Source organism: Capricornis sumatraensis, chromosome 22, assembly GCF_032405125.1.
Source record: "Capricornis sumatraensis isolate serow.1 chromosome 22, serow.2, whole genome shotgun sequence".
NCBI classification, from domain to species: Eukaryota; Metazoa; Chordata; class Mammalia; order Artiodactyla; family Bovidae; genus Capricornis; species Capricornis sumatraensis.
The window spans coordinates 19,806,274-19,833,388 of NC_091090.1; the positions used below are offsets into that span (position 1 = coordinate 19,806,274).

Below are 27,115 nucleotides of genomic sequence, written 5' to 3' on the forward strand. Positions count from 1 at the left end.
AGGCTCCAGACACCCCCTGTTGTTTATGTCAACACAGCGGTTGCCAGCAGGGGCAGGCTCCTGCCCACCAGGGGGTGCCTCGTGCCCGTGGCCCATTGTTTGTGTACCTCGTCTCAGTAGTGACCACGGGGCGGGCACTCCCAGGCTGCGTCGCTGGGGCAACGTGCTGTTGGGGCACCAGCTGTCCCTGCACATGAAGCATCCATTCCATCAGCGGGTTCCCGAGGTATCTGCTTTCCCAGAGTGAGAATTTAAACCTTCCCCTGGTGAGGCAGCTATTTTCCACCAGCCCCCTCGTGGCCTCTCTACTCCCTTCCCAGTGAGGGCAGCTCGGCTTCTGGCCGAGACCCGAGGAAGAGCCGTGTCTGACCCTGCCACCTCCTCCTCAGCGCCTCCTAGGACCTCGGAAGGTTTTCTGAAATGACCATGGGAAATAGGGCCGAAAGATGCAGGCCCGGGGCCTAACCCAGCTCCTCCCAGACACCGGGGGCTGGGTCTCAAGACAGTGTGGGAGAATTCCCTTGTGAGTTTCCATTCCCACTCACCTGGTGTCTGCTGTCTCCATACCTATATCCCCTACACACACACACGCACACACACACACCCCCCCTTCATACACAAGTTGCTCCCCAGAGCTCAGTCTCCCTGCAAGAACACCTTCTCCCCCTAGTCCCCTTCTTGCCCCTCCTCCCTCAGAGCCTGGCCTCAGGGGTCCTGGTAGCAGTCGGGACTGAAAGGTGGAGGACTTAAGACTCTAGAAGCCCAAAGCTCTGTTCTCACTAGCTGTGTGACTTTGGGCAAGTCACTTAACCTCTCTGATCTCAATTTCCCCCACCAATAAAATGAAGGAAATACTAGTACCTACCCCAACATCCTTACGAGGAGTAAATGAGTTCATTTATGTGACCTGCTTAGAACCCCATCACACCCCAGGGAGGGTTGGGCTGGTGTCAGCTCTCGCATTACTGAATTCCAGGCTGCATAACACAGTGGGAAAAGCATGGAACTTGGAGGCTGACAGACGTGAGTTCAAGTCCCAACACCCTGCTGATACCACTGAAATAAATACTTGTTTCTCATTTTCCTCTTCGACAGAAGTGGTTTATTGATAGAAACATACCCAAGAGTACTAACACGGGGGTGTGGGGGGAGTGCCCACACTAAAAAGAGAACAGTGGCAGCTGCAGGAGGAAGGGTCCGGCCCCTGGCACTCGACCCCCCAGATTAACTGCTGTACTCAGGCCAGCCAGGGAAACTGGACTAGCTTGGAAAGGAAAGCCAGGGACAAGGCAGGAATGTGGGCCCCTAGGAGGTGCCATAAATAGCCAGAGGGAGTCAGAGAGCCTCCAGGGAAGGCGGTGCGGGGGAAGGTGCAGTGGGAAAGGAAACCGTCAGTCATCAGTCCAGGGAGGCCCAGGGCACCCTCCCCAGTGTATAGAGGTGGCAGGGGTGAGGGATCATGTCTTCAGGGAGGAACATGAACCACATCTGTACCATCTCCCAACATCACTCAGAAAATTTCCACCACACTGTTCATCCCCACACTACAGGTCTTTGGGAGCGGCCTGATTCCACATTTTCATCCCTTTGGGCATCCTGGAATACGAGCAATAACTCGGCCTTTGTCACGGGCTGGGACGCCGAGGACCATCCAGAGATGCTAAGTGATTTGGCCAACATCATCACACAGTGAATCGAGATCTGAGATGGGGATATAAACATGGATCTTTCCTCCCCCCCAGTCTAGGACATACATGCGTGTGTGCGTGTGTGCTAAGTCGCTTCAGACGTGTCCAACTCTTTGCAACCCTATGGCTGCAGCCTGCCAGGTTCCTCTGTGGGATTCTCCAGGCAAGAATGCTGGAGTGGCTTGCCATGCCCTCCTCCAGGGGATCTTCCCAACCCAGGGATTGAACCTATGTCTCTTAGGCCTCCTGTATTGACAGGCAGGTTCTTTACCACTGGTGCCAGCTGGGAAGCCCCTAGGGCATACACTACAGCCAAAATGTAAGATGATAGCTCATCAGTTGGTAAAGAATCCACCTGCAATGCATGAGGCCCCAGTTCGATTCTTGGGTCGGGGAGATCCTCTAGAAAAGGGATAGGCTACCCTCTCCAGTATTCTTGGGCTTTCCTTTTGGCTCAGCTAGTAAATAATCCGCCTGCAGTGTGGGAGACCTGGGGACCTATACAGTCCATGGGGTCTCAAAGAGTCAGACACGACTGAGTGACTTTTACTTTCACCCTCAGGAAGGAAGTCTTTCCCACAAGGGAACAGCGAGCTGAAAGGATCCCTCTCCCCACCTTCCCCCCTGCAAGACAGTTTACTCTTCGTTAGTCCAGTAGCTGCAGCCAGAAGTGGGAGATAATGCTTTAGAGATGTATCGATCGGAGCTAGCTGGGCGCGGCCCTGGAAATAAGAACATAAGCTCAGAAGACCTGGACTTAAATCCTCGTGTGATCTTATACAAATCACCTTTCTGAGCTACAGGGCTCTAACCTGCAAAAGGAAGACAATAATACATACTCTGTGAGACAGGCATGAGGACCAAATGTGATAATGAAAGCCTGAGGGCCCGAATGCCCCCCAAAGCTATTAAGACTGGGAGCTGCTCCTGGTGGGGCAGCACCTCATTCATGTCCATATTCTTGGTGTTTACTCCAGGAGTGCCTGGCTGTTAGAAGCCCTCAATAATTGTTGATCAAATAAAAGGACGAAGTGATCTTTTTGCATTTAAATGTTGATTGTTTGTGTGATGCTAATTATAATAATAATGTGTGTTTGTTATTTATCAGCTATCACTGCCTTTTCTCTGAGGACACAGGCACCACTACCACTATCCTGTGCCTTACATCCCCTGGAAAAAATGCCTGAAAAAAAAATAAATAACTTCTGGATAAGAATGCCAGAATTAGCAACAAGCCTAATAAGGAAAGTGACCATATAGTCTCGGTACTGGGGCACTTTGGGAGTGACTGGGGAGCCAGTAGCAATTATACCTGGACAACAGATATAAACTATGACAGATCAAAATGCTTGGGCATCTTACTCATAGGGTGCCATGCTGCCCAGAACTCTCTGGAGGAGAGAGCCCCAGATCCTCCCAACCTTGCTGACTCCTATCCTCTAATTAGACCATGGAAAGGTAGGGGTACCTTCTCATCACCACCCCCACTAGCTCTGGGAGCTATGTTCAGACTAGTTCCCCAACATTCTTAGGTTCCTCATTTTCAGCCTCTTGGTGACTCTGACCCCCACCTTCTGTTGCCCTGAGAGTGTTTGCCCTGCCCTAGACACAAAAACCCATGGCCCCAGCTCAGCACGCACCACGCGAAGAACAAAATTCACCCAGCCTCCCCGACACTGCTCCAGCTCAGGGGCTGCTCCAGGGGCCCCCGTCATCTTTCATTCATTTCAATAGGCTTCTAACCAGTCCTTCTGCTTCTGCTCTTTCTCACCTTTGCTCTGTTCTCAACAAAGCTGCCTGGGTGAGCCTACAAATATCTGTCAGACCACGTGACTCATCTGGTCAAAGACAGTGTCTTCCTATCTCACTCAGAGAAAAAGCCAAGGTCCTTAGAACAGCCCCTAAGGCCCTCGCGTACTTGCTCAGTCGCTAAGTCGTAGCTGACTCTTTGTGACCCCATGGACTGCAGTACACCAGGCTTCCCTGTCCTACACTATCTCCTGGAGCTTGCTCAAATTCGTGCCCACTGAGTCGGTGATGCCAGCCTACTTCGCCTTTGTTTATCTCTCTGGCCTCACCTCCTAAGACTCCCAAGCCACACAAATGTTCCTACTCGGTCCTGAAACACACCAGGAGCGCTCCCACCTTAGGACCTTTGCACCTGCTCTTCTGCTCCTTGGAACACTTCCCCCTTAGATATCCCTAGAATTATTTCCCTCAGCTTTTTCAGATCTTTTCTCAGTTATTTCCTTTTCAAAGTTCTTCTCTGGCCGCCCTATAAAAAAACGTGTCACTCTGTCCCCCTTCTCTGCCTTTCCTTCCTAGCACTACCAAACAGACCATGTATATGACTTACCCTGCATATTTTCCAACCCCCTCAAGCTGCATGAGGGCAAGGATTTTCATTTGTTCTCTTCTTTGCCGTGCCCAAGTAACTGAATCAGCCCTTGGCATTTAATAGATGCTCAATAAATATTTATTAAACAAATAAAGGACCAAATGGAAGGGAACACACACACACACAGCAGGTGAATGTCTGGCCTCAGGAACAAAAAGTCCTCACTTTAATCCTGGCCCTGCCACTTTGGGGCTTGCGACCCCAAACAGGGGCCTTAACCTTTCTGTGTAAGATGGCGATAATCCACATGCCCTCCCAGGATGGTTGACAGCATTAAGTCCGATTTCACACAGAAAACACTAAAGTCACTGCCTGGCCTATTTCCAAAACTCTAAGCTTAGTCAATGGCAATATAGTTACTTCTGGAGGCTGCCAGTGGATGTGATGTTGCACTAGGCATCATTATAGGCAAATCAGCGTGCACTCCCTTTGAGTAACAGCTCACAGTGTCTTCCCCATCGGCAGTACTTATCCCCCTCACCCCATCTCAGGACCCTCCTTCCCTGAACCCAAGTCCCCCCAGTCAGGCTGGCCTGGGTCCCTTTCAACACAATCCTTGTCCCACTTAAACCTCTGAGAGAACTCCCCTCCAAAGACTCACCCACCCAATCTCCCCAGGCGAGCTGGGTGGGGGAGAAGAAATAAAACCAGTTAGGGAGGAAGAGAAAGAGCATGTGAAGACCTGTGTAACCCGGTGCAGGGGGCAGGGGTGCAGGCCAAGCCATCCCCACCTGCCAGCCTCCTGTCTCTGCTTCTGATAAACAGGGGACACCGATGGCCAGATTTTCCATTCCCCCCATCCCCGCACCCGCCGTCACTCAATTAAAAAAAGAGAGAGAGAAGCTGGGGGAGGGGCCTCCGGCTATAAAGCCTGCGGGCCAGGGGCTGAGTGCACTCGCCTGGCCTGCCCCATCCTTTCCCCGTCACCCCAGGCAGATTTAGCTGCTGACAGCTGCTTGGGACTCTGCCGCCAGGCCTTGGCCCAGACCCGCCGCCTCTCCCCTTTTTCTCATTGACTCCAGAGCCTCAGTCCCTCCATGGCTCAGAAAGAAGAGGCCGCGGCGGCCGCGGAGCCTGCCTCCCAGAATGGCGAAGACGTGGAGAACCTAGAGGACCCCGAGAAGCTGAAGGAGCTGATTGAGCTGCCGCCCTTTGAGATCGTCACCGGGTGAGAGCTGGGCGTGGGCTGGGCTCCTCCTCCCCGGCACGAAGCAGGCGGGACAGGCTGGTGGACTTAGGATGGTAATAGCAGGGGTCGGGGTCACCACGCTGCAGCCGGGAGAGCACCCAGGTGTGCACCACGTGGGAAGCAGCAGCAACTCACTCTGGGCCTCTCAGAGTGACACCTCCGATCAGCGGAGGTAGGGGGAACTCTGGGGAATCGAGGACCCTGAGAAGGAAACCAGCCCTGGGGCTTCGTGGTGTTGGGGTGTCACCTGCTTCTCTGGGTAAAAGCAGTTTAGTCCCGGGGAATTGGGTGAGATCATGGGATACCGCCAGCACATTTCAGAAAGGTCCCAGAGAACCTCCTCCTTCAACTTCTGTCCCTGCTTCTGAGTGGGCCTCTCCTCTACCCGTATGTATGTCTTCCTCTCTTTCTTTAGAGCTTCTCCCTGAAGTCGAAGAGCCTAAGCTAGGAAAGACAGATCCATCCTTTCCCAAGCTAGAGTGAGACGCAGTCTGGTTTTCTTGCTGCTTCATCTCTGAATCTCCCCAGGGGCAGAGATTCGCATCCGCCCCCAGGGAAAAAGAGAGGGTACAGGCCAGGGCCAGAGCTTCTGGGCGGAGGAGGTGTTCCTTCGCCCTCCACCGCAGCCTGGAGGGCGCAGGACCTGCAGCAGAGAATGCTGAGGCTCCAAAGAGGGTCCCCCTGCCTTGTCTAGATGATGGCACCTCCAGGAATAAGGCAAGACAGTCGTCCTCCTCTTCTCTCCCTGTCCTTCTGGCAGAAGATTCTGCTAAATTCCTAAACAAAGAATAAGAAGGGAATTTGTGGTTATTGTTGTTGTTTAGTCATTAAGTCATGTCCAAGTCTTTGTGACCCCATGGACTGTAGCCCACCAGGCTCCTCTGTTCATGGGATTTTCCCAGCAAGAATACTGGAGTGGGTTGCCATTTCCTCCTCCAGAGGATCTTCCTGACCCAGGGACTGAGTATGTGGGGGCATAAGGATTCCTTCTTGGGAGTCTCCAGCAATGCCCACAGGCAGAGGAGGGGCCGCAGGAAGAGAAATTCCATGGAGGCATGATGCCTTCAAGGGCAGAAGGAACCCTGGGAGGTGATTGGGACTTGCTGTCTGAAGCTGGGCAAGTGTTTTTCCAGTCCTGGACTGGCTGCAATTTTTTCATTTGTAACCTTAGGAAGTTGTGCTACTTGATTCCCAAGTTCCCTTTCGGCTGAGACATTTTCCGGTTTCTAAGAGAACCTGAGGGAAATGTATCCTAGTTCCTGAGGCAAGGCTTCAGGGAAGAGCCCCTGAACTTGCACTTGTCCGTGGCCAACCGAGTAATGTCACCCCCATCCCAGGATTAAAGGAGCCACGGGGCACAGATTAATATAGACACAGGGAGGGCCTAGGGCCGCCAGGCCGGGAGTGTCCTCCATTCCAGTGGCTTTTTATGGAAAGAGATCCTTTTTCTAACAGCTAAGTGTGCTGGCCCATGCTGGCCTTGGTCTCTCACACACACGCACACACGGAGGCACACCCACTCTGTGCTGTGTTGTAATCTCCCCAGCACACGGGCAGGGTCAGTTTGGAAGAGAGTTAAAGTATGTTTGCTGAGTTGAACATGCTTTGGGGGCTCAGGGTGGTAGGTTTTGAAAGATTAAATCCTCTGATGTTACGGACACGTGTCCGGGGGTTTATGATGCCGGCACACTTACACACACCTGAGTTCATTCCAGCCTCACCGTGAGGCTGAGAGAGGAGCTGTATCACCACCACACTACAGCTGGAGAAACAGGGAGGTCCAGCCATGCTCCTGGACCACAGAACCAGTAAGAGGCATGCTTTCTGACTCCAGCCTAGCGTCCTTTTCACTGGTCTCCCAAACAGAGCTCCCACCTGTCTCCATCCTCCAGGTGGTGAGGTGCAAAGTCTTCCCTAAGCCAAGGCTCCCCAGTGAGGCACAGGAGGGCCACTTTCACGACGCTCTGAGAGCAGTTCAGGAGGGAGGTGGAGCCCTTCATATTTCCCGGCCTCAAGGAACAGCTGTGGAGATCTGTCTCCTGGGCCCCTGCGGGTAAACAGACAACTTAAAATAGCCCCGAGGTGCGGCTGTCTGTGAGGGGACAGGCGGAGGGAAAGCTCTCCTCTGCTCCGCTCTCCAGGTGTCCTGGCATCAAAGGGCCAGCAGAGCCTGGCCTTCCCGGGGGAGGGTCTCATCACACTGCTCCTTTGAACAGGGCCCCAGACTAGAACAGCAGATGGCTTTTGAGCAAACAGTCTGAGGGCAGGGGCACTACCAGGTATGAATAAGGAGAAACATGCCCACTTGTGATTCTGGTGTGAATAGGGCACTCGGGATAGAAACCATGGAATTCCCGGGTGGTCCAGGAGTTAGGGCTGGGCACTTTCCCTCTCGAGGGCCCGGGTTTAATCCATGGTCAGGGAACTAAGATCCTATAGGCTGCGTGACTCGGTCAGAAAAAAAAAAAGCAGACTTTAGAACATTAAAAATGATGTGATAGAAAATGCTAGCAAAAGGTCTATAGCAGCAGTGGTGTGCCCAGGCCTGTTCCTGCCTCAGCTGAGGGCCCATCGGGTGCACCTCTTACCACATCTGTGTTCACTGACTTCCTGTTCATTTCTTGAAATCTCCACAGCAGGTGTGTGTACGGGAAAGCAGCAAATGTTAGAAATCAAGGCTTTACAAAAAAAAAAAAAAAAGCACTGAGAGAGAGAACCCTCTGAATAGGAATGGAAGGGCAGAGGAGGGATGTGCTTAAAAGGGGAAGACTTGAGGGCCAAAGAAGGCACCATCCTTCAGTATCAGGTTTAATTTTTCAAAAGTCGACTGTTGTCCAAAGAGAGGTGAGATTACTCAGTCTGTCTTCTGGATGAGGAAACCAAGCCTCAGAGGGAGAGAGAATTTGCCCAAAGCTAGTGGGTGACGTCAGGTTTCCCAGGTGGCACTAATGGTAAAGAACCTGCCTTCCAATGCAGGAGATGCGAGAGACTTGGGTTGGATCCCTGGGTTGGGAAGATCCCCTGGAGGAGGGCATGTCAACCCACGCCAGTGTTCTTGCCTGGAGAATCCCCATGGACTGAGGAGCCTGGAGGGCTACGGTTTATAGGGTCGCAAAGAGTCGGACACGACAGTGACTAAGAACGCGTGCATGAAGTGGATGGAGTAGGATGTGAATCCCAAGACTGGCTGACTCCAAATCACCACACCACATCCAGAAAAAGCCATAAAGAGACATCTTTTATGCAAATTCAACAAAAAATTTCTGAAAAGCAGTCATTTATTCACTGCCCGTTTTCCCCAGAAGTATTTTATCTCCATGAGGACAAGGACTCTGCCTTTTAGGTGTTTTGTCCCCAGTACCAAGAGTGGTACCCAGCTCCTGACTGGTGCTCAATAATTATTTGTTGAATAAATGAGTGAACTCATGATTGAGTGCCTATTGTTTGGTAGGCTCTCTGTCAGACATTTGGGTAGGGAATTAATGAGGGGAGGGCTACTTTTTGTAACTTTTTATTTTATATTGGAGGGCTTCCCCTGTGGCTCAGATGATAAAGAATCTGCCTTCAATGCAGGAGACACAGGTTCAACCCCTGAGTCAGGAAAATCCCCCTGGAGAAGGGAATGGCAACCCACTCTAGTATTCTTGCCTGGAGAATTCCATGGACAGAGGAGCCTGGTGGGCTACAGTCCGTGGGATTGTAAAGAGTCGGACACGACTGAATGACTGTCACCTCATAGCTGATTAACAATGTTGTGATAGTTTCAGGCGGACAGCAAAGGGACTCAGCCATACATACACATGTATCCATGGTCCCTCAACCCCCTCCCATCCAGGCTGCCCCGTAACACTGAGCAGAGTTCCCTGTGCTATACTGTAGGTCCTTGTTGATTATCCATTTTAAATACAGCAGTGTGTACACATCGACCCCAAACTCCCTAACCTTCAGGGGGAGCTTCTTGAGGGGAGAAGTTCCAGATATATTATTAATATATATACAAAGATCCAACAGCAGTAGGCTCACAAAAGAATTCCTCTGGTTCTTTTGCTTCTGAACTCAGCTTGCTTGGGGGAAGCTCTGGGGCACCTGAATGGGTTGGTTCCCCATCCCTCCATCCCAGCTGCAGCTCTGCCTGGCAGCAGCGCTTGCTGTGTGTTTGTCTTTATCTCTAGTTATGTTGTGCATGATTTTACATGAAGTTGAAGCTGCTATCAAAGGGGTTATTCTGGAACAGAGATAAATGGCACAGGCAGTGAGTCTCCTTTCAACCACTTCTTTAGCCACCCGTAGCTTACTCCACCCACGTGAGGAGAGAGAGGAGAAGCAGGGTTCAGAGAGGCTGGGCCAGGAGTTCAATGCCACTATTAATGCTCGCCCCTCACCTGGACTCCTGAGCAGACTGTGAAGGGCTTGTTTCATAACGGATAGAAGATGGTCACGGACTCTGGTCTCCTCTGAGGGTCAGGGGAAGGTTGAAGCATATGTGCAGGATGGCATTCCTCTGAGAAACGGCGGGCCCAAGAAAAAGGGCGGGCCCAGGGCTTGCAGAATCCCATCCAGAACTGCCAGTCAGGAGCCAGCAGCCCATCAAACACCTTCTCAGCTCCAGGAAGTCTGGCTGTTAGAACTCTGTTTCCTCCTTCTGACAATGCCCACTCTGTAGCATCCACTTCGAAAAGTGGTCTGAGAAAGGGGAAAGGAAACTCAGATTGGCAATTCTGCCTCTTTCAAGTAGGTCATGAAAAGGTCTAGTGAGCAAAGTGGAAATGAGTCATCACTCAGTTACCTGTGAGTAGGTTTTCTGCTCCATGGATTATTTGGGGGGCGAATGTCTAATCTCAGACGAGCTTCCACTGCCCTCCAAGTTGCTTGCCTTCACTGTCTAGATTTATGCTTAGGAAATGCAAATGTTTTTTAATGTAAAAGTGAGGGGGGTGAAATATATATATATATAGCACTGAGTCACATCTCTTCTCCCTCCATCAAGCAGACAGTTGTCCCTCTTTTTTCTAGATATAAGGATTCTTGGTTTCCAGCCTAGAGAACTGCAATGTCCAGAAACCCAGGTCTAAGGAGATGAAGTGTGAATGGCCTTGTTTGCAGAAAGTATGAGGAAATGGCTCCTAAGGAGGTGCTGAAGTTGGCAGGAGGGAGTAGGAGTTATGCTGTTAGTTTCTGTGCTTGAAGAAGGGACTAGGTCCAGGTGAAGAAATCTATCATCAGCATCTGTCTCCTGGCTACCACTCCAACATACACTCACACACACACACACACACACACACACACACACACTCACACTTCAGCAGGAAAATATCTGCTGGGGTTGAGAGCAAAGAGCGATATGTAAATATGGTACTGGAGCATGTCATGCTACTAGAAAATGAAAGATGCGTGTGATCATCTACAAAGTCACCGTCACTGTTTCTCTCTTCCCACTAGTGGGCATAATGTTATTTAGTCACTCTGTCATGTCCAACTCTTTTGCGACCATGGACTGTAGCCTGCCAAGCTCCTCTGTCCATCGGATTTCCCAAGCAAGAATACTGGAGTGGGTTGCCATTTCCTCCTCCAGGGGATCTTCCCGACCCAGGGATCAAACCCATGTCTCCTTCATTGGCAGGTGGATTCTTTACTACTGAGCCACCAGGGAAGCCGAGTGGGCATAATAGTGTTGACTTACTTTGTGATTCTATAACATAACCCAAGACGACCACATGGGCTAGCTCTCTGGAGAAATTCCAGACCAACTCTGCTCTCCTGGTGGCCCTCCAGGACCTGGCTGTTTCAGTCTGAAAAGCCCAAAGAACCTCATTCAACCTGTATGCTCCTTCTAGAAAAACCAAGAATTTCACTGAGAAGCCAAGCAGGCTGTCTCTGAGCCAATCCCAAGGAAGACTGGGAGCCGAGACCTTCCCTGACTTTCCTTTGCCCCTTGAATGCACTTCCCTTTCTGAGGTAACGGGTCCAGAACGCCCTGCTGAGGGACAGGGCAGACCATGAGGCTGCTGGCCCCAGGGGTCAGAAACCAATATTTATGGAGAGGTGAACCTTCTCCCTCTCCATTGGCCTTCCCATTTCTCTGGGTCCTTTCCTCTTGCCTAAAGAAGAGGAGGACAGACTGAGAGAAGCATCAGTTGTAGACCATCCAGCCAGCATGCAACCTCACACTGGGCCACACGTCTTCTCGGTTGGGCTGTACTTGGCAAAGTTGGAGCAATACTTTTCAGTTTCCGAAAGGAAACCTGAGGGACCACATAGGAAGCTACTGCTGAAGCCCCAAGTCAACCAAGCAGCTATGAATCCTTCCAGAACCTTTACCTGCGAATCCATCCTACAGGTGGCTCTGGATTGGACTTGGGGATGGTTGGGAGGGTGGGGGTGGGATTGGGGGTGGTCTGGCACTGATTAGAGAGGGAAAAAAAAAGTTTCAGCAAGAAGTGTAGGCTCCGTGCTTCTCAGGAGGAAAAAAAGCCACTCTAGGAAGTGAAAGGATCATTTAACAACTGGCTGAGTTGAGGAGTGGTCTTCTGGGGTGAGTTTAACAGGGGAGAGCCTAGTGTAAGTGACTTCCCAGCAGGGACTGAAAGAGGAGAGGGGAATCATCAGGCCATCCTTTCTCCCCAAATGTTAAGTAAATAATAAACACATTCAACCAGGGACAGAGGGACTTAAGAGAGCTAAAGATAGTACCCGAAGGAATCCCGGGGCTGGGGCCCCAAACACATCCATCTCCCCAGTGGAAACCTAACCTGACAGCAAGGGACACGGAAACCTGGGTGGGGAATTGGTGATGGGGGTGGGAACAACTGCAGGGAAACAGCTCACGTCTACTCAGCTCCTTGGCACCTGCTACTTATCACTAAGAAGCCAAGGCCCTGGGATACCAGGGATCCCCCTGAAGCCCAGGGAGTTGGGTGACCTCTCTGGGGGGAGGGAAGGGGTGTAGGCAAGAAAGAGCAGAGCTGCTAGTTGGGGATCCTCTGGGGCAACCACAGAGATCACATTGTTTAAAGCTTTTTTATTTTTGTCTGCACTGGGTCTTCATCGATGCATGTGGGCTTTCTCTAGTTGCAGCAAGCGGGGGCTTCTCCTTTCGGAGGCTTCTCTTGTTGTGGAGCACAGGCTCTAGGGAGCAGGGCACAGCAGTCGCATCATGAGGGCTTAGTTGCTCCTCGGCATGTGGAATCTTCCTGGAGCAGGGATTGAACCCGTGTCCTCTGCATTGGCAGGCTGATTCTTAACTGGTAGACCCCCAGGAAAATCTGAGATTACATTTTTAAAAAGAAAACATTCAGCCTCTCCAGCTGGTACTCATCCCCTCCTCTCCTTCTGACCTTTTCAATCTCTCTTCTTACAGCCTCTTCATTCTCCTTGGCCTTCAGCTCAGTTCAGTTCAGTTGCTCAGTCATGTCCAATTCTTTGTGACCCCATGAATCACAGCACGCCGGGCCTCCGTGTCCATTACCAACTCCCAGAGTTCACCCAAACTCATGTCCATCGTGGAGAAGGCAATGGCAACCCACTTCAGTACTCTTGCCTGGAAAACCCCATGGACGGAGGAGGCTGGTAGGCTGCAGTCCATGGGGTCGCTAAGTCGGACACGACTGAGCAACTTCACTTTCACTTTTCACTTTCATGCATTGGAGAAGGAAATGGCAACCCACTCCAGTGTTCTTGCCTGGAGAATCCCAGGGACGGGGGAGCCTGGTGGGCTGCCATCTATGGGTCACACAGAGTCGGACACGACTGAAGCAACTTAGCAGCAGCAGCAGTAGCAGCATGTCCATCAAGTTGGTGATGCCATCCAGCCATCTCATCCTCTGTCGTCCCCTTCTCCTCCTGCCCCCAATCCCTCCCAGCATCAGGGTCTTTTCCAATGAGTCAACTTTTCGCATGAGGTGGACAAAGTATTGGAGGAGTTTCAGCTTCAGCATCAGTCCTTCCAATGAACACCCAGGACTGATCTCCTTTAGGATGGACTGGCTGGATCTCCTTGCAGTCCAAGGGACTCTCAAGAGTCTTCTCCAACACCACAGTTCAAAAGCATCAATCCTTTGGCCCTCAGCTTTCTTTACGGTCGAACTCTCACATCCATACATGACCACTGGAAAAACCATAGCCTTGACTAGACAGACCTTTGTTGGCAAAGTAACGTTTCTGCTTTTGAATATGCTATCTAGGTTGGTCATAACTTTCCTTCCAAGGAGTAAGCGTCTTTTAATTTCATGGCTGCAGTCACATCTGGCCTTCAAACCCGCACAAATCTTCCCTGTTTTAGAAAAACATGCACATACAAACAAGACGATCTTCAGCTTTGATGCTGCTTCTTTAGCTTCTCTCCTTTATTACCAAACTTTTTGAAACACCTGGCCTTTTTCTGCTGCTTTCATCTGCTAATCATCCACTTCCCCTGGAAGCCACTGGACATATTCCTCACCAAGTCTGGTGCCCTAAGACACCAAGTGGGCTTCCCAAATTTCAGACTTTTCCCCAGCTTCACTGTCTCTGCCTAAAATCACCCCCCGTAACTCTTCCATGTACCTCAGTTTCATTATACTTTTCTTTCCTCGGGAACCTGTAACAATTCTCTATTGACTCCTGAGTCAAGGCTAAACTTTAAGAAACTTCACCATGGGTCTGTACTGCACCTCGTCACTGTCAGCAGGCTTCTACTGTTCTCAGCTGTCTTACTCACATCTTTGCCTTCCGGTTAGAATCTCGCTGGTAAGACTATAAGCATCTAAAGGACAGAGGCTATCTTTTATGGTTTTGAAATGTGTCAATACTACACAAGTTAATTCATATCAAAGTACCCTGAGGTAGCCTAGCCTCAAAAATAAACCTTCTTGGACACTTACATGACAACCATTCTTTCGCCTGAGGGAAAAGATGACATGAGAAAGTCCTTGGGAGAGCCTGGACTGGACGTTTTAGGCCACATCTTACCTAAGCTGCAATATCTGTGAGTGACAAGGAGAGATTATGCAAGTGTGAAATATTCTGCACAATCACTGCCTTGCTCTGTCATGAGAATTTTTACATGCTTGCTACTTTGTAATACTATTTGGACCCTGCTTTTCAAACCTGGCTACTTATTTAAATCATCTGGAGCATTTTTTTTTTTTTTAAAACACTGATGCCCAGGCCTCCTCCAAATGTTCTGATTTATTGGTGTGGGGCACCAGCACGGACATCTGTAGCTCCTCCAGCGGATTCTAGTGCACAGTCAGGTTACAGAGTCACTGATCTAGAAATCTGAGCATGTGCCGTGTGTTGGGAGTGAAGGAGTGTTTGGAGGTCTGTGCTAACGTGGCGTCCAGGATATACACCTCACTCCACACTCTCTTCTCCTTCAGATATACCATTTGAATTCCCTCGTCCCTTTGTCACCACCGTTAGCATATAGGCAAGGCCTGTTTCAGTAGAATGAATCTGTCCCCGGGGGAATTGATCTTGGAAAACCACCTACTCCAGGCAAGTCCTAGCACAAGAACTCATCATCCACTCTCCTTCCCTGTGCCTTTGTCTCCTTGACCCATAGGGAGCGACTGCCTGCCCACTTCTTTAAGTTTCAGTTCCGGAACGTGGAGTACAGCTCCGGCAGGAACAAGACCTTCCTCTGCTATGTGGTGGAAGCACAGAGCAAGGGAGGCCAAGTGCAGGCCTCTCGAGGGTATCTGGAGGACGAGCATGCCGCTGCCCACGCCGAGGAAGCCTTCTTCAACAGCATCATGCCGACCTTCGACCCCGCCCTGCGCTACGTGGTCACCTGGTACGTGTCCTCCAGCCCCTGCGCGGCCTGTGCAGACCGCATTGTCAAGACCCTCAACAAGACCAAGAACCTGCGCCTGCTCATCCTGGTAGGGCGGCTCTTCATGTGGGAGGAGCCTGAGGTGCAGGCGGCTCTCAGGAAGCTGAAGGAGGCCGGTTGCAGACTTCGCATCATGAAGCCCCAGGACTTCGAGTACATCTGGCAGAATTTCGTGGAGCAAGAAGAGGGTGAATCCAAGGCCTTTGAGCCCTGGGAGGACATTCAGGAGAACTTCCTGTACTATGAGGAGAAGTTGGCGGACATCCTGAAGTAGGCAGCTAGGTTCAGCCTCACGTGAGTCTGTTCACTGTCAACTTGGGTAGGTCAGGTGGAATGAGTGGTCTCTTTGATTTTCCTTTGAAAGGATTTCATCTTTTTTTTCTTCTGGTTGGTGGTAACAACATTCTTAGATCCTGCCTTTTCTCTTTCCTCTAAATTCCTCTCCCTAAATCCTTTCTCTCCTATCCTTTTCTATCAAACTTTCTCCATAACTTAGAGTGCTAAAGGGTGATAGAAATCCAAAAGCTTTGATGAGACTGAATAACTAAGATGAGGATGGTACAAGGACCTGTTGCGCACGTGTGGGGGGTGTGTGTGTGTATACACGTGCACACATGCTCAATTGCTTGGTCATGTCCAAATCTTTGCAGCCCCATGGACTGTAGCCTGTCAGGCTCCTCTGTGCGTGAAATTTTCAGCTAAGAATACTGGAGCCGATTGCCATTCCCTACTCCAGGGGATCTTTCCAACACAGGGCTCGAACCCCCGACGACTCTTGCATCTCCTGCATTCGGCAGGTGGATTCTTTACTACTACACCAGCTGGGACGCCCGCAAGGACCTGTTACTGAACAGCAAAGATATTTCAGTCCTCTACCAAGTCCCCATGTCCTCCTGTCCAAACTTATAAACTCTAGACACCTTCTAGACACTCTGCCCCCACCCCATTTGCAATCTTACCATTCTTATTTTTCCTTTAATGCTGGTTTTTCATTCCTACAGGGGCATTTTTTCCCCTCATTTTTGGTACTTTTGAATGTCCTTGAATGAATTTGTATTCAACTCTGTGAAGAGAAAGGAGGCAGAGAAACTCATGTTTTCAAACAAATGGTTCTGCTTTGAGGGAGACCAGGAATTGCTGTGTGAACATACAATGCAAGACCACTTCTCTTATGTTGAGAAGACCTCAGCAGAACTTGCAGAAAAACGATGAATTCAGGAATGGAGATAATAAAGCAGCAAGTTCTGCGATAAAGGAATGTTTAAAGGGTTAAAAAGATGTGTGCAAATTAGGCAACAGCTCAGAAGTGGCCTCCTAACAGGTATCAAGATGGGATAGGAGAACTGGAAGTAAAGATTAGCTACTTAAGCAAATAATTAGGACACAATTAAGGCCAATTCGACCTCTTGCTGAGGGTAAATTAGACTCTTTCAGAGAAACAGGCCAATTGCCCTCAGGAAAAGAGGGTACAGGACCTCCTACTGTCTCCTTTTGAATTTGGTCTGATCTAGTTTGCTCCCACAGAAGTGGTATGACTAAGTCCCTTTACAAGACCTGAGTTACTGATCAAAAATTTCCCTTACCAGAAAGTGTCTTCACACCCTCATCCAGCTTTAATTCTGGACACCTCACAGATTAATACCCACTCCAGTATTCTTGCCTGGAGAATCCCAGAGACGGCGGAGCCTGGTGGGCTGCCGTCTATGGGGTCGCACAGAGCCGGACACGACTGAAGTGACTTAGCAGCAGCAGCAGCACAGATTAATAAAACATGAAAGCAGCTTGCTTCCATGGAGTTAGTGCCTCTCAGTCTTAATAAAGAGATGTTGCTTCATGGACGTGTTCTGGAAACATCAATGTTCCAGAGCCTGATGTTGGCAGGTCTATGCACACAGGGTGTTGGATCATTCTCTAGCTGAGCATTCACCAATCTATGAAGTCACAGTTCTCAGCCATTTCTTACAAAAAAGCAGGATTCATTCACTGAGTTCAGTGAGACCAGGGTCAGATAGTGCCATGTGATACCTTGCTCACCTAAAATAAAATACCACTCAAGAGTGGTGGTGAGTAATAATACAAAGATTTCTAAAGGTGACCTCTGAAAATACAAAAATTCCTTGAAGATTTTATTAGTGTAGGGACTAGCAATCATAATTATAAACCCTACATAAATTCTGTAGAATGACGACTGGCAGCCTAATTTTAACTCCAGTATACTTTCTTCTTAAAGATCTTGTAGTCACAGGCCACTTCTTCCAGCTGCCAAACTAGCAAGACCTCAGAGATGAGTGTGTCTTACCTATTAAGTCAAATAATTAAATAGCTAAATCTGCTATAAAAATTAAGCATTTCAAGGAGGATTAAAAAGCTTTTAATTTTGGATAATTGAGAGTTGCCTCTTATGCTGATCTAAATCAACATAAACAGATAAATCAGTTTGAGAGAAAAGTCCACTTCTAAGTCAAATTATTTTTTAATAAAATATCATTGGACATGTTCCACATTCTAAGCCTCCTTCCATTAGTGTACATAATTGTATTATCTGGACCCATTAACATGCTTCCCTGTACTCTATTTGAGTTGCTCATATTCCTGAAGGGAGAGGTTAAAATGTACCAAGTTTAAAAAAAAAAAACCAAAAACTGGCATGAAATCAAGTTGTAATCTAAAAGCCCCAAAGAACTTTGCTTAATTAAAATACTCTCAAGAAATAAGCATTTGTTAAAGAAAATGTGTCTCGTATGTCTTCTTCCATCTTTTGAAAAAATGACAGAATAGGATTTAACCGTATAGTTAAAGCAAGATAACAGAGTTAGGCTTCCCAGGTGGCTCAGTGGTAAAGAAACCACCCACCAAGCAGGAGACGTGGGTTCAATCCCAGGGTCAGGAAGATCCCCTGGAGAAGGAAATGGCAATCCACTCCAAGATTCTTGCCTGGGAAATCCCATGGACAGAGCAGCCTGGCTGGCTAGTCCATGGACTTGCAAAGAGTCAGACACAACTTAGTAACTACACAGCAGCAGCTGCACCATAGTTGAAGCAGATCTCTGCTGGGGCTTTCTCTGTGTGAACCACACCAAAGTATAAATGAAACAAATCCAATCCTGAGTAAAACAGAAATCACAGGTGACTATGGAGAAATTCAGGCATTCACTGAGGAAGGCACAAAGAAACCCTAACTCAAAAAGAAAACTCTTCGTTGTTTGGGGCCAGCAGGGCTCTCAGTAACGTTGCTTTGTTTTCTCACAAAGGTCTGCCTGCTGCCACCGAGACAGCAATGACACGTGGTCATCGGGGACACACCTGACTCCCTAACACCGCTTGGAGCTGGACAACATTCGACACCAACCAATCCTGCCCAAGGCCCTCTGACAACTCAAAATACACTTACGCTATAAATCACTTACGCTGTACCTCTCTAAGGCTGCTCTTGTAAAACAGGAAAGTGAGTTGTGAAGAGACAAATGGCACCAGGCTCCGTGGGACTGAAGGTCCGTATTATTCCCCCAATTGGGCTTATGGCAAAGAGCCTCAGACCCAAAGTCTGAACAGATCTTTGCAACATGTCTAGAAATGCATCTCATGTTAAGTTGGGATTTCTTTTTTAAACAGCAACATTAATAAAAGAGGTGGCGTGGTCTTTCTGTGACCAGGTTTTTTAAGGAACTAGAACATTTAGAAATTACAGTGAGCAAATTCCAGAAACAGGAATGTCCCAGGCTATAAACCAAGCCACATTATATAAAGTAGAGGAAAGGCTTAAACAGAACTTGCCAGGGCTACACAGAATGTACCAACTCCCATGCAGATTTCACCTTTGTCTTGACCTTCAGAAAATAGTCTCAAGATTACTTGCAAATGAGTGTCTTTTCCCTCCTCTGAAAACAAGGAGTATGCCAGAGGATGAAACAAAAGGTACAGGAAACCTGTTCCTGTTCCAATTCCCAATCCATAAGCAATTACCTCCTTGATTAAAGAGGAAAAGGTGAGAAGGATTTAAATGTTTGGATACACATAATGTAGGGGTGGTCTGTGCGTCCTATTTGATGGCAAGGGCAGGATGGTGTCAAAAGTCTCATTTCTTATAAGGCTTGTCTGAGTCCTATGTGGAAGCAAAATTTCACATGTAAATTTCTGGGTGTTTGCCAAACTAGGTTTCCAGGAATAATGTGTCCATTCTGATTATCAGGTCATGCCTCCTTTCCCCAGGCTTCAAGTGTGATAAGTCATCGGAATTTGACCCCAAGAGTATCTGCAAATGACAGGGCACTTTATCACATCCCTGTGGAATTCCAATTACAGCCGGACCTTCACAAGACTAGGTTTTGTTAACAGAAATGTGAACAAGGCTCATACTCCATGAAACAAATTAACCCTAATCCTAGAAAACCAATGTTTCGACCCAGTGATAAGATTTCTTTCCAGAGCTAAGGAAAATACTTTAATTCTAAGTTTCCTTTTACCATCCCACTCTCCTTTTTAGTTCTGTACATTCTTTCTTCCCTTTCAACCTCTCTGTGTGTCTGTGGACAGAAACAAAGCTTCCAGAAAAGCCTTAGTCTAAAAGTTTGACAATGAACTTGCTCCCAGCACTGCCCCTACCCCAACAACATAGAGAACTTGTCTGTTACACATACTGTAGATACAGAAGAAGTCAAATACTTTTTGAAACTGCTGCCTCATATCAGGCTGCCACGCAATAAGAACACAAGTCTAAAGTACAAAGATTACATTTAACCAGTGCTCTCCTGGTGTTTCAACAAGCCCCTTCTAAAATCCAGTTCTTTTTTTACACTTGGGAAAGCAGCAAGTCCTGTGACAGACCAAGAATTCATTCTACGAAGAAAATCAATAGGTCTGTCTGATCTCAATACCACAGTAAGAGAACAGAGGGTAGAAATAGTCTCCTTGTTTCCCCACACCTCTGATACTGAAAGTGAAGTTGCTCAGTCGTGTCCGACTCTTTGCGACCCCGTGGACTGTAGCCCACCAGGCTCCTCTGTCCACGGGATTCTCCAGGAAAGAATACTGGAGTGGGTTGCCATTTCCTTCTCCAGGGGATCGTCCTGACCCAGAGATCAAACCCAGGTCTCCCACACTGCAGGCAGACGCTTTAACCTCTGAGCCACCAAGGAAGCCTGATACTGAACCACTGGCTAAATTCCATGAGCCTTATTCTTCCAATATGGAAATCAAGAGTGGACAAAGTGCTGCTCTGAACTTAGAAGGGGACAAATTTACTCTTTTCCATCCCAGCTGGACACACATCAGAATCCTCTGGAGCTCAAAAACACAAAACTGGCCATTCTCCCCCACCCCTAACTACCAAATTTGAATTCCTGTTTAAGAGGGAGTGGACCTTTAAAGAGATGTGTATGGATTTTGTTGAGAACTGCAGGTTCAGTCATTCATTAGTTCACACTAAGAACTTTGCCAGGTGTTTCATATGCTATTCCGTTTTATGACTAAATTCAGACAGGTTTGCTACTAAGTCACTTCAGTCATGTCCGACTCTGTGCAACCCCATAGACGGCAGCCCACCAGGCTCCGCCGTCCCTGGGATTCTCCAGGCAAGAACACTGGAGTGGGCTGCCATTTCCTTCAGTCACAGAAACTATATGGTGGACAGGAGAGAGGAAGAGTTCACCACAAGGAGATTCTAAAAGCCTGCCTTTCCAATGTTCTTGCCCATTCTGATGTCTTCTCACCTTGCCACTCTTCCTACTGGGCCCTCTGACTCTTCCAAATTAAGTTACAGGGGAATCCTCCATTAGTCAAGTACAGAACAACACAGACATGTGCACAGAACCTCACTGGAGCCCCCCCCCCCAAAAAAGATATTTATTTTTCCATTTTTGTCACCACAAATTCCTTGTAAACATAAAAATCTTGTAATTTAAACAAAAATCAAACCCATAATTCTCTCCTAGGATCAATTTGTGCACAAATGACACAAGATGCAAAATTAACTGAAAACTGACATCCTTCCTGAAATTTCTCTTAAAACAGCAGAGAAAAGCAATGCTGCCACCTAGTGGCAACCCAAACAAATCACATGGCATCCGCAGCAAAATAGGGGTCCTAGGCCCAACATTTGGTCCCTCCCCTTACCTTCCTGAAAAAGAAAAATTCCCAGCAACAAGAAACCCCTCCTTCAGTCCTATTCAATCCTGAGAATACAGCAACCCAAGTCTGGCCTGTGACACAGACTACTTCACAAGAAACGGTCCTCTGCCCATTTTAAGGTCAGTTTGCTCAATCCTGTGGCCCAGGCGATGCAGAAGGTAGACACATCCAAAATGCTCTTCTGTTCAGAGTGTGTACACAGTAATGCTGATGTCTGTTGCCTCAAAGACCTCCTCAATTATTGCGGATACATTTTCCCATTGCAGACGATCAAGACCACATCCAATCCTGAAAAAGACAACATATCTCCACTGGCTGTGACTGAGGAAAAAGCTCCTTCCCTCTTTCCCTAGGCTGCATCCACCCAAAGCCAAAGATAACATCTGGTCTCACACCTATAGGCCACCATGGTGGGAGTTTAGACGTTACTGCCTATTGTGAGTCACCTAAGGCTGTTTCCTAGACAGCCCTACCATCCAATAGCTGTCACTTCTCTTTTGCCAAATAAACTACCAATTCCCAGTTACTTCAGGGTACATTTAGAAATGTGTAACTCTGCCGCGAGTCAGAAGAACTCAGTTTCTACTAGTGAAAACTAGCCATGGGTGGATGGGAAAAGGTTGGTATTTTTAAACTGTGTTAGTCACTCAGTCGTGTTTGACTCTTTGCGACCCCATGGACTATAACCTGCCAGGCTCCTCTGTCCATGGGGATTCTCCAGGTAACAATATTGGAGTGGGTTGCCATGTCCTTCTCCAGAGGATCTTCCTGACCTAGGGATCGAACCTGGGTCTCCCACACTGCAGGCAGATTCTTTACCAACTGAGCCACCAGGAAAGCCCATTTTAAAAATACAGTTATGATAACAGAATGTTAAGGAAGATAACTGGGAAATGCCAAGCTGATTGTAATTCCAATCTTCCTGACACCCTGGTGAGAAACCTCAATCAGCCCACAAAACTACTACCTGGCAGCTTTCTTCCAAGATGTTACTTTACTGATCCTCAATATCCACAGGGAAAAAAGAAAGGCTTAAAATTGATAATTTTCTATTAATGCATTAAGTACCTGAAAAAACTGTGATTAAAAAAAGAAGTTTCTGGTACATAAGTCATGAATATATTACAGACCAGTGTAAGATGAGGGATCAAGTAACCACATTTCTAACTCGGAGCTTGGAATAAACCTGCATGCATGGTCAGTACTGACTCAGAACTAGTCTGTCAGGAAGAGAAGGGACCCCAAGCCTATTCCTGAAAAGGAAACAAAGAGGGTACTAAACCCCTAACATCAGTCCCTTAAGTTCCCAATATCTAGGGTCTAAGACATTACACCAGCAACATACCCTCTGGCTACTATCCATGCTGAACATAAACATCATGCAGTTTACAAAGCAGTGACAACCTACAACTTTGTTCACACAGAATGAACAGGTTTGGGACACCTGGAGTGGCCCAGAGAGAAATCACAATTGCTCAGTCTTGATTCTTGAGCTGTACTAGAGGATGCCAAGAATTCAACAAATAGTGGTGAACAATGGTTCCTCCCTACTAGGCGGGCTGAGGAAGATCTGTGTTTTAATCATCCTGATTCATTCAGCCTAAGCATGACGGGCATGCCTTGAGCAAAGATCTGACAACTGGTTTACTGATGATTTTTAAATGTTTTGAAATTTGTCCACCTTTAAGTCTACATTTTGGGTTAAGATAAGCTTTTAAGTCATTTGTCTTTGGGTAAGACAGTAAACCCCACCAATCAAGTCTTCATTTAGGGCCCTGGATTTCCTTGCCTTGGCATGGAAAGGTCGGTGACTCCATTCCTCAGACAATGAGACTTCATAGCCTCTAAACTCTTCCGTAAGTTTTCATAAGTTGGCTTGTGTGAAGCCCTTTTCTTTGTAATCTGAGTATGAAGAACAAATTCAAATTTCCGTTAGTCCAAAATGAGAGGCAAAATACATCATCATGTCCTCCCAACATCGTGATAATTAAAATAAGCATACTTTTATAGACTAGCCTAGATAACAAATGTCATATAGTCTCTTCCAGCTAGGCGAGCCCCTCAGGAATACACTGAATAGAGCCAGAGGCCCAGACACTGCCACATCTTTTCTCTTCCTAAGAAACCCAGATTAGTAGGTGTGCCTATTGTCTATTGTTTTTAAGCAAGGTAGGTCAAAGTTCCTGTGCCACTTCCAAGAGATAAGCTACCTACCTATAACAAGGAAGAACCCATAGCACCTAAAAATTTCCTGTTAGGTTTATTTATTTAGAAAGTGCTTGCTTTTTATTTCCCTATAAAAGCACAGAAAGAAACTGGTAGCATTCCAAACAAGACTGAAAGTCACAGTAGCCTTAAGGACAGCATCCCCACTTTGTGTGCTACCCAAACCAAGCTTGTAGCGAGTTGGCTCTAAGTCATCCAGCAGCATCACCAAGAAGCTGCACTCCTTCACAGGTCAAAGGCCACTGGGACAGTGGAAGAAATCCACATGGAGAAAGCAAGCAGGAGAGGAGCAGAGTATTACCTGGCACTGCATTTGGTAAGGAAGAATGAGAGAAAAACTCTTTTGAGCAATCCATCTCTTGAGACTTTATTGTCTCTACTTCACTACGACAATGAAGAAATTAAAGCAAGGGAAGCATCCCTAACTTTCGCACATCATATAACAAGTCTTTGGTAAATATCACAGCTTTTTCCCATGGAGTTGGGATGCAGCCTCACGTTTCTAACGCAGGGCACCAAATAGCCACCAGCCCTGGATCTGAGTCAGCATGAGGCAGCTTTTGGACATTTTTGATGGTCTATAAAGAAACACTGTGATCAACACAATGCAGCACAGCCGATCTGTTTGCTAATACTTAAAACTCACTGAGAATTGGCCCCGTCTTACCAGGTAATATATATATCGTCCATCTCTCTTCAGAACAGCCACTTCTCCAGACTTTTTCTCTAAGAAAAACAGTTATTTAATAGTAAAAAAGAAACACCAAAACACTGATCTTCATTCTTAAGATTTTTAAAAGATCTTCATAGATCTAAGTCTACTTCAGAAGTAGAATTAATTTTCAACTCTGAAGAACCCTTTGATCCTTATCAGCCTTCCTAAATACCATACACCTTAACTTCCAGTTTTCCTACTGTTTTAGGAAATCACATTTTCAATCACATTTTCCTCACACTCCATCTTCAACCCTGCTACATTTTCAAATACCCTTTCTTGTTCTCTTAAAAAATGTTAATGTCTACTGCCTTGAAATGTTTTAGAATGTACAGCATTTTTCACTTGCCAAATGTGTATTTAATAATTTAGTAATTATATTTTTACATACAAACAGCTAATGTGTTAAGCATTATGGGGGAACATAGATGTATTAACATTAAAAAGTTAATTATTTAACAGTTTCCAGTCAGGAGAACTGTATAGTGTTTTGAAACAAATATAACACAAAGCAGTTAAGAAGTTGCTTTCTTAAGGCTAGAAGCGGAACGGAATCACCAGTGGCGACTTGATTCAGTAAGCCTGGACTGTGGTCTAAGCAACTGTTTTCAGAAGCTCCACCTCTGATTCTAGTACACTTTTCTGCTTTACAATCACTGGGAGCAAGCAACAGGAAGTGTTTGTAAGGAAAAGTTCTAAACTCTTTGAAGCATAAGCACAGTATGGGCAAACAGAGAATCCTGAATGCCAGGCTAAAAACTGTGGACTTTGCTAAGCATGCCAGAGTTATTAAAGGCTTCAGACAAATGGAGTAATATTATTAAGAAAGATTTATGAAATACGGAGAAATTTAAAACTTTTACAAGAACTCAGGTTTCGTGGGCCAACCCAAACTACAGACCATCTCTGAAGAGGAAAAACTTAATCTACAGAGTTAAAAGGAATCGGTAGTTAGGAACCCCATCTGTGCATATATATCTTGTTTAAATTAGTAAGCTTAAAAGGAGCATCAAAAGATGGTCTGGTCAGGGCATGTGAGTTCAGGTGCTTTCAAAACTCACGTTGATTCAACAGTTCCTGCACTCCTCCAAATTTCTTCTTGAAGAGGACAGCTATCCCAGCGCCCATTCGACAGTCCTCACTGATACAATGCACTAAAGAGTCTGTCTGGGGGCACGCAAATAGGTCTCCTTTCACATAAGTAATCTAAAATGTGCAAAGAGAAAGAAAACTTTTGTTACATATAGAAAAATACTAAGCTACTTCTTCTCCTTTACTGTGCCCACCACCACCACTACCTCTCCCCGCCTCGTCCCTCCTTCATTTAAGAGACAAGAATTAAAGATTTTAAAATTAAAAAAATAAATAATAAACTATTTAACATTTAAGGGAAAAAAATGGGCCATAAAATTTAACTGATATGCAACTTTTATCTTGAAACATTGTGATCAAAACAGTTGTGATATATGAAGTAAGAGTAAATAGTGAAAATATCGTCACCAAAAAAAAAAGACAAATTTTCAGAATTTAATGAGTTATCTAAAGCGAATTAAAGCATGTGCAAAGTAAAGTAATGAGTGGGCTCTGCCTAAGATTGTATCAGCCTTTCTAAAATAAATCAACAGAAGAGGAAAATAAGACAATTCAATTACTAGTTTAATTAAAACTGTGTGTGCTTGGACCTCAATCATTCTAAATTTCAGTTCACCAATAAGTTAATAGTTGTTACGCACTCGGCTTCCTTCTGAATCTTCATTAGGGCTGCCAGCCATGATACTGGGTCGCTATTTCCAGAACTTAAGTGTTTCTTCGGCTATAAAAAGGGAGTAAAAATGCTTAGGTAGCCTAAATATATTACATTCAGACTGCCCTGCCCACCCACGTTCTAACTCTTCCCCCCACCGTTTATCACTGAGCGTGACTTCTCTAGAAAGGAACGCAAAAATCCTCGGGGCAAGGAGAGGAATAATGCCTGGGTTCGGAGGCGGCCGTGACCCGATTGCATTTCGCGCTTCGCAGAAGCGGAAGAAAGGCAGTCCTAAGACCCGCCTCCTCCTTTCCCCGCGCCCGCGCCGAGCAAGGCTGATTTAGGACAGTCTTTTCTCTGAAAGATGCAAGAGTACTTCCCCATTGGGTCTAGCCCAGGGACAAAAAGGTGGGACTTGGCCACAGTCCCGTTAAGTCGCCAACTAGAGAGTGTACCGGTCAGGCGGTGTGTACTGCCAAGGCGCGGGCAGGGGTGAGAGGGAAGGTAGCCCCTTAAGGAAGACTCACCCCCGTCTTTTTGCCGGGGGGCGGGGGGCGGGAACTGGGGGAAGAAGTAGAGAGAGGCCTCCCATTCTGTCTCCTACCCTAGGGCTGATCAGCCAGGGCGTAGGGCCTGTCCTGGGATCCCGTGGGAGGAAGCGAGGAGGCTTGCTCAAAGACCCAACGTACCGCCGTTACCCTTCACCTGGAAAGGAGTTGGCCGTTACGAGGTCCCGCCCCGCGGGGAAGGGCTCTGGTAGGTGGGTAACAGCGGACGAGCCCACGATGCGAAGCCAATCCCACCACAGCCTTTAATTGCGCGCACCAAAGATGGCCGCCCACCATCCGGGAGCCGGGCGGAAACGAGCCCCTCTAGCTAGCTAGCCGAACCTGCACTCTTTGGTGATGGCCGCCGAACTTCCGGCGGTGAAGCCCGACCGCCGCTGCCGCCAGGGCATGCGTAACGAGACAGCCGAATGCAAGTTCGGTAGAGCGGCGCCTGCGCATTAAGTCCCAAGGGGTGTGTCTCCAGGGGCCGCAAAGAAGAGGGAGGGCAGTTAGCAAAGGAGTTACTTAGCGCCTGCGTGCTGCTAATATTCAAGGCTCTGTTTGAGTGGAAGGGTCTGGCGCGCCTAGAAGACGCCTGCGTATTCCTTCGGCCGGGTGGGAGCCAATCAGGAAAGTGGGCGTGGCTAAGGCATACGCCTGCGCAGTG

The 27,115-nt window shown here is 47.5% G+C and overlaps 2 protein-coding genes across 4 annotated transcripts; one reads left to right on the forward strand and one right to left on the reverse strand.

The window, feature by feature from the left end:
- The first annotated feature begins 5,123 nt into the window (after positions 1–5,123).
- Positions 5,124–15,360, forward strand: APOBEC2 (apolipoprotein B mRNA editing enzyme catalytic subunit 2). The gene is made up of 2 exons (XM_068961121.1): positions 5,124–5,254; positions 14,817–15,360. Exons 1-2 carry the CDS (start codon positions 5,124–5,126, stop codon positions 15,358–15,360), a joined length of 675 nt encoding a protein of 224 aa, XP_068817222.1.
- A 5,528-nt stretch (positions 15,361–20,888) lies between these two features.
- OARD1 (O-acyl-ADP-ribose deacylase 1) lies at positions 20,889–26,725 on the reverse strand. Of its 3 annotated transcripts, none has more exons than XM_068994305.1 (6): positions 26,606–26,725; positions 25,887–25,966; positions 25,215–25,359; positions 24,106–24,164; positions 23,002–23,114; positions 20,889–21,500 (listed from the first exon to the last, which is right to left on the reverse strand). In XM_068994305.1, exons 2-6 carry the CDS (start codon positions 25,923–25,925, stop codon positions 21,398–21,400), a joined length of 459 nt encoding a protein of 152 aa, XP_068850406.1. In that variant the 5' UTR covers positions 25,926–25,966; positions 26,606–26,725; the 3' UTR covers positions 20,889–21,397. The 3 variants fall into 3 exon arrangements, with proteins under 3 accessions (XP_068850406.1, XP_068850408.1, XP_068850407.1); XM_068994307.1 differs by having other exon boundaries at positions 26,590–26,690; XM_068994306.1 differs by lacking the exon at positions 26,606–26,725 and adding an exon at positions 26,505–26,572.
- Positions 26,726–27,115: the final 390 nt, after the last annotated feature.

Excerpts from the sequence above, each read along its gene's own strand:
- APOBEC2 (XM_068961121.1), top strand. The coding sequence starts at position 5,124 with ATGGCTCAGAAAGAAGAGGCCGCGGCGGCCGCGGAGCCTGCCTCCCAG. Across the intron at positions 5,255-14,816 it reads CCCTTTGAGATCGTCACCGG|GGAGCGACTGCCTGCCCACT; the intron begins GTGAGAGCTGGG and ends CTTGACCCATAG.
- OARD1 (XM_068994305.1), bottom strand. The coding sequence starts at position 25,925 with ATGGCTGGCAGCCCTAATGAAGATTCAGAAGGAAGCCGA. Across the intron at positions 24,165-25,214 it reads GCAGGAACTGTTGAATCAAC|AGAAAAAGTCTGGAGAAGTG; the intron begins GTGAGTTTTGAA and ends TGTTTTTCTTAG. Across the intron at positions 23,115-24,105 it reads GACGATATATATATTACCTG|ATTACAAAGAAAAGGGCTTC; the intron begins GTAAGACGGGGC and ends CTTCATACTCAG.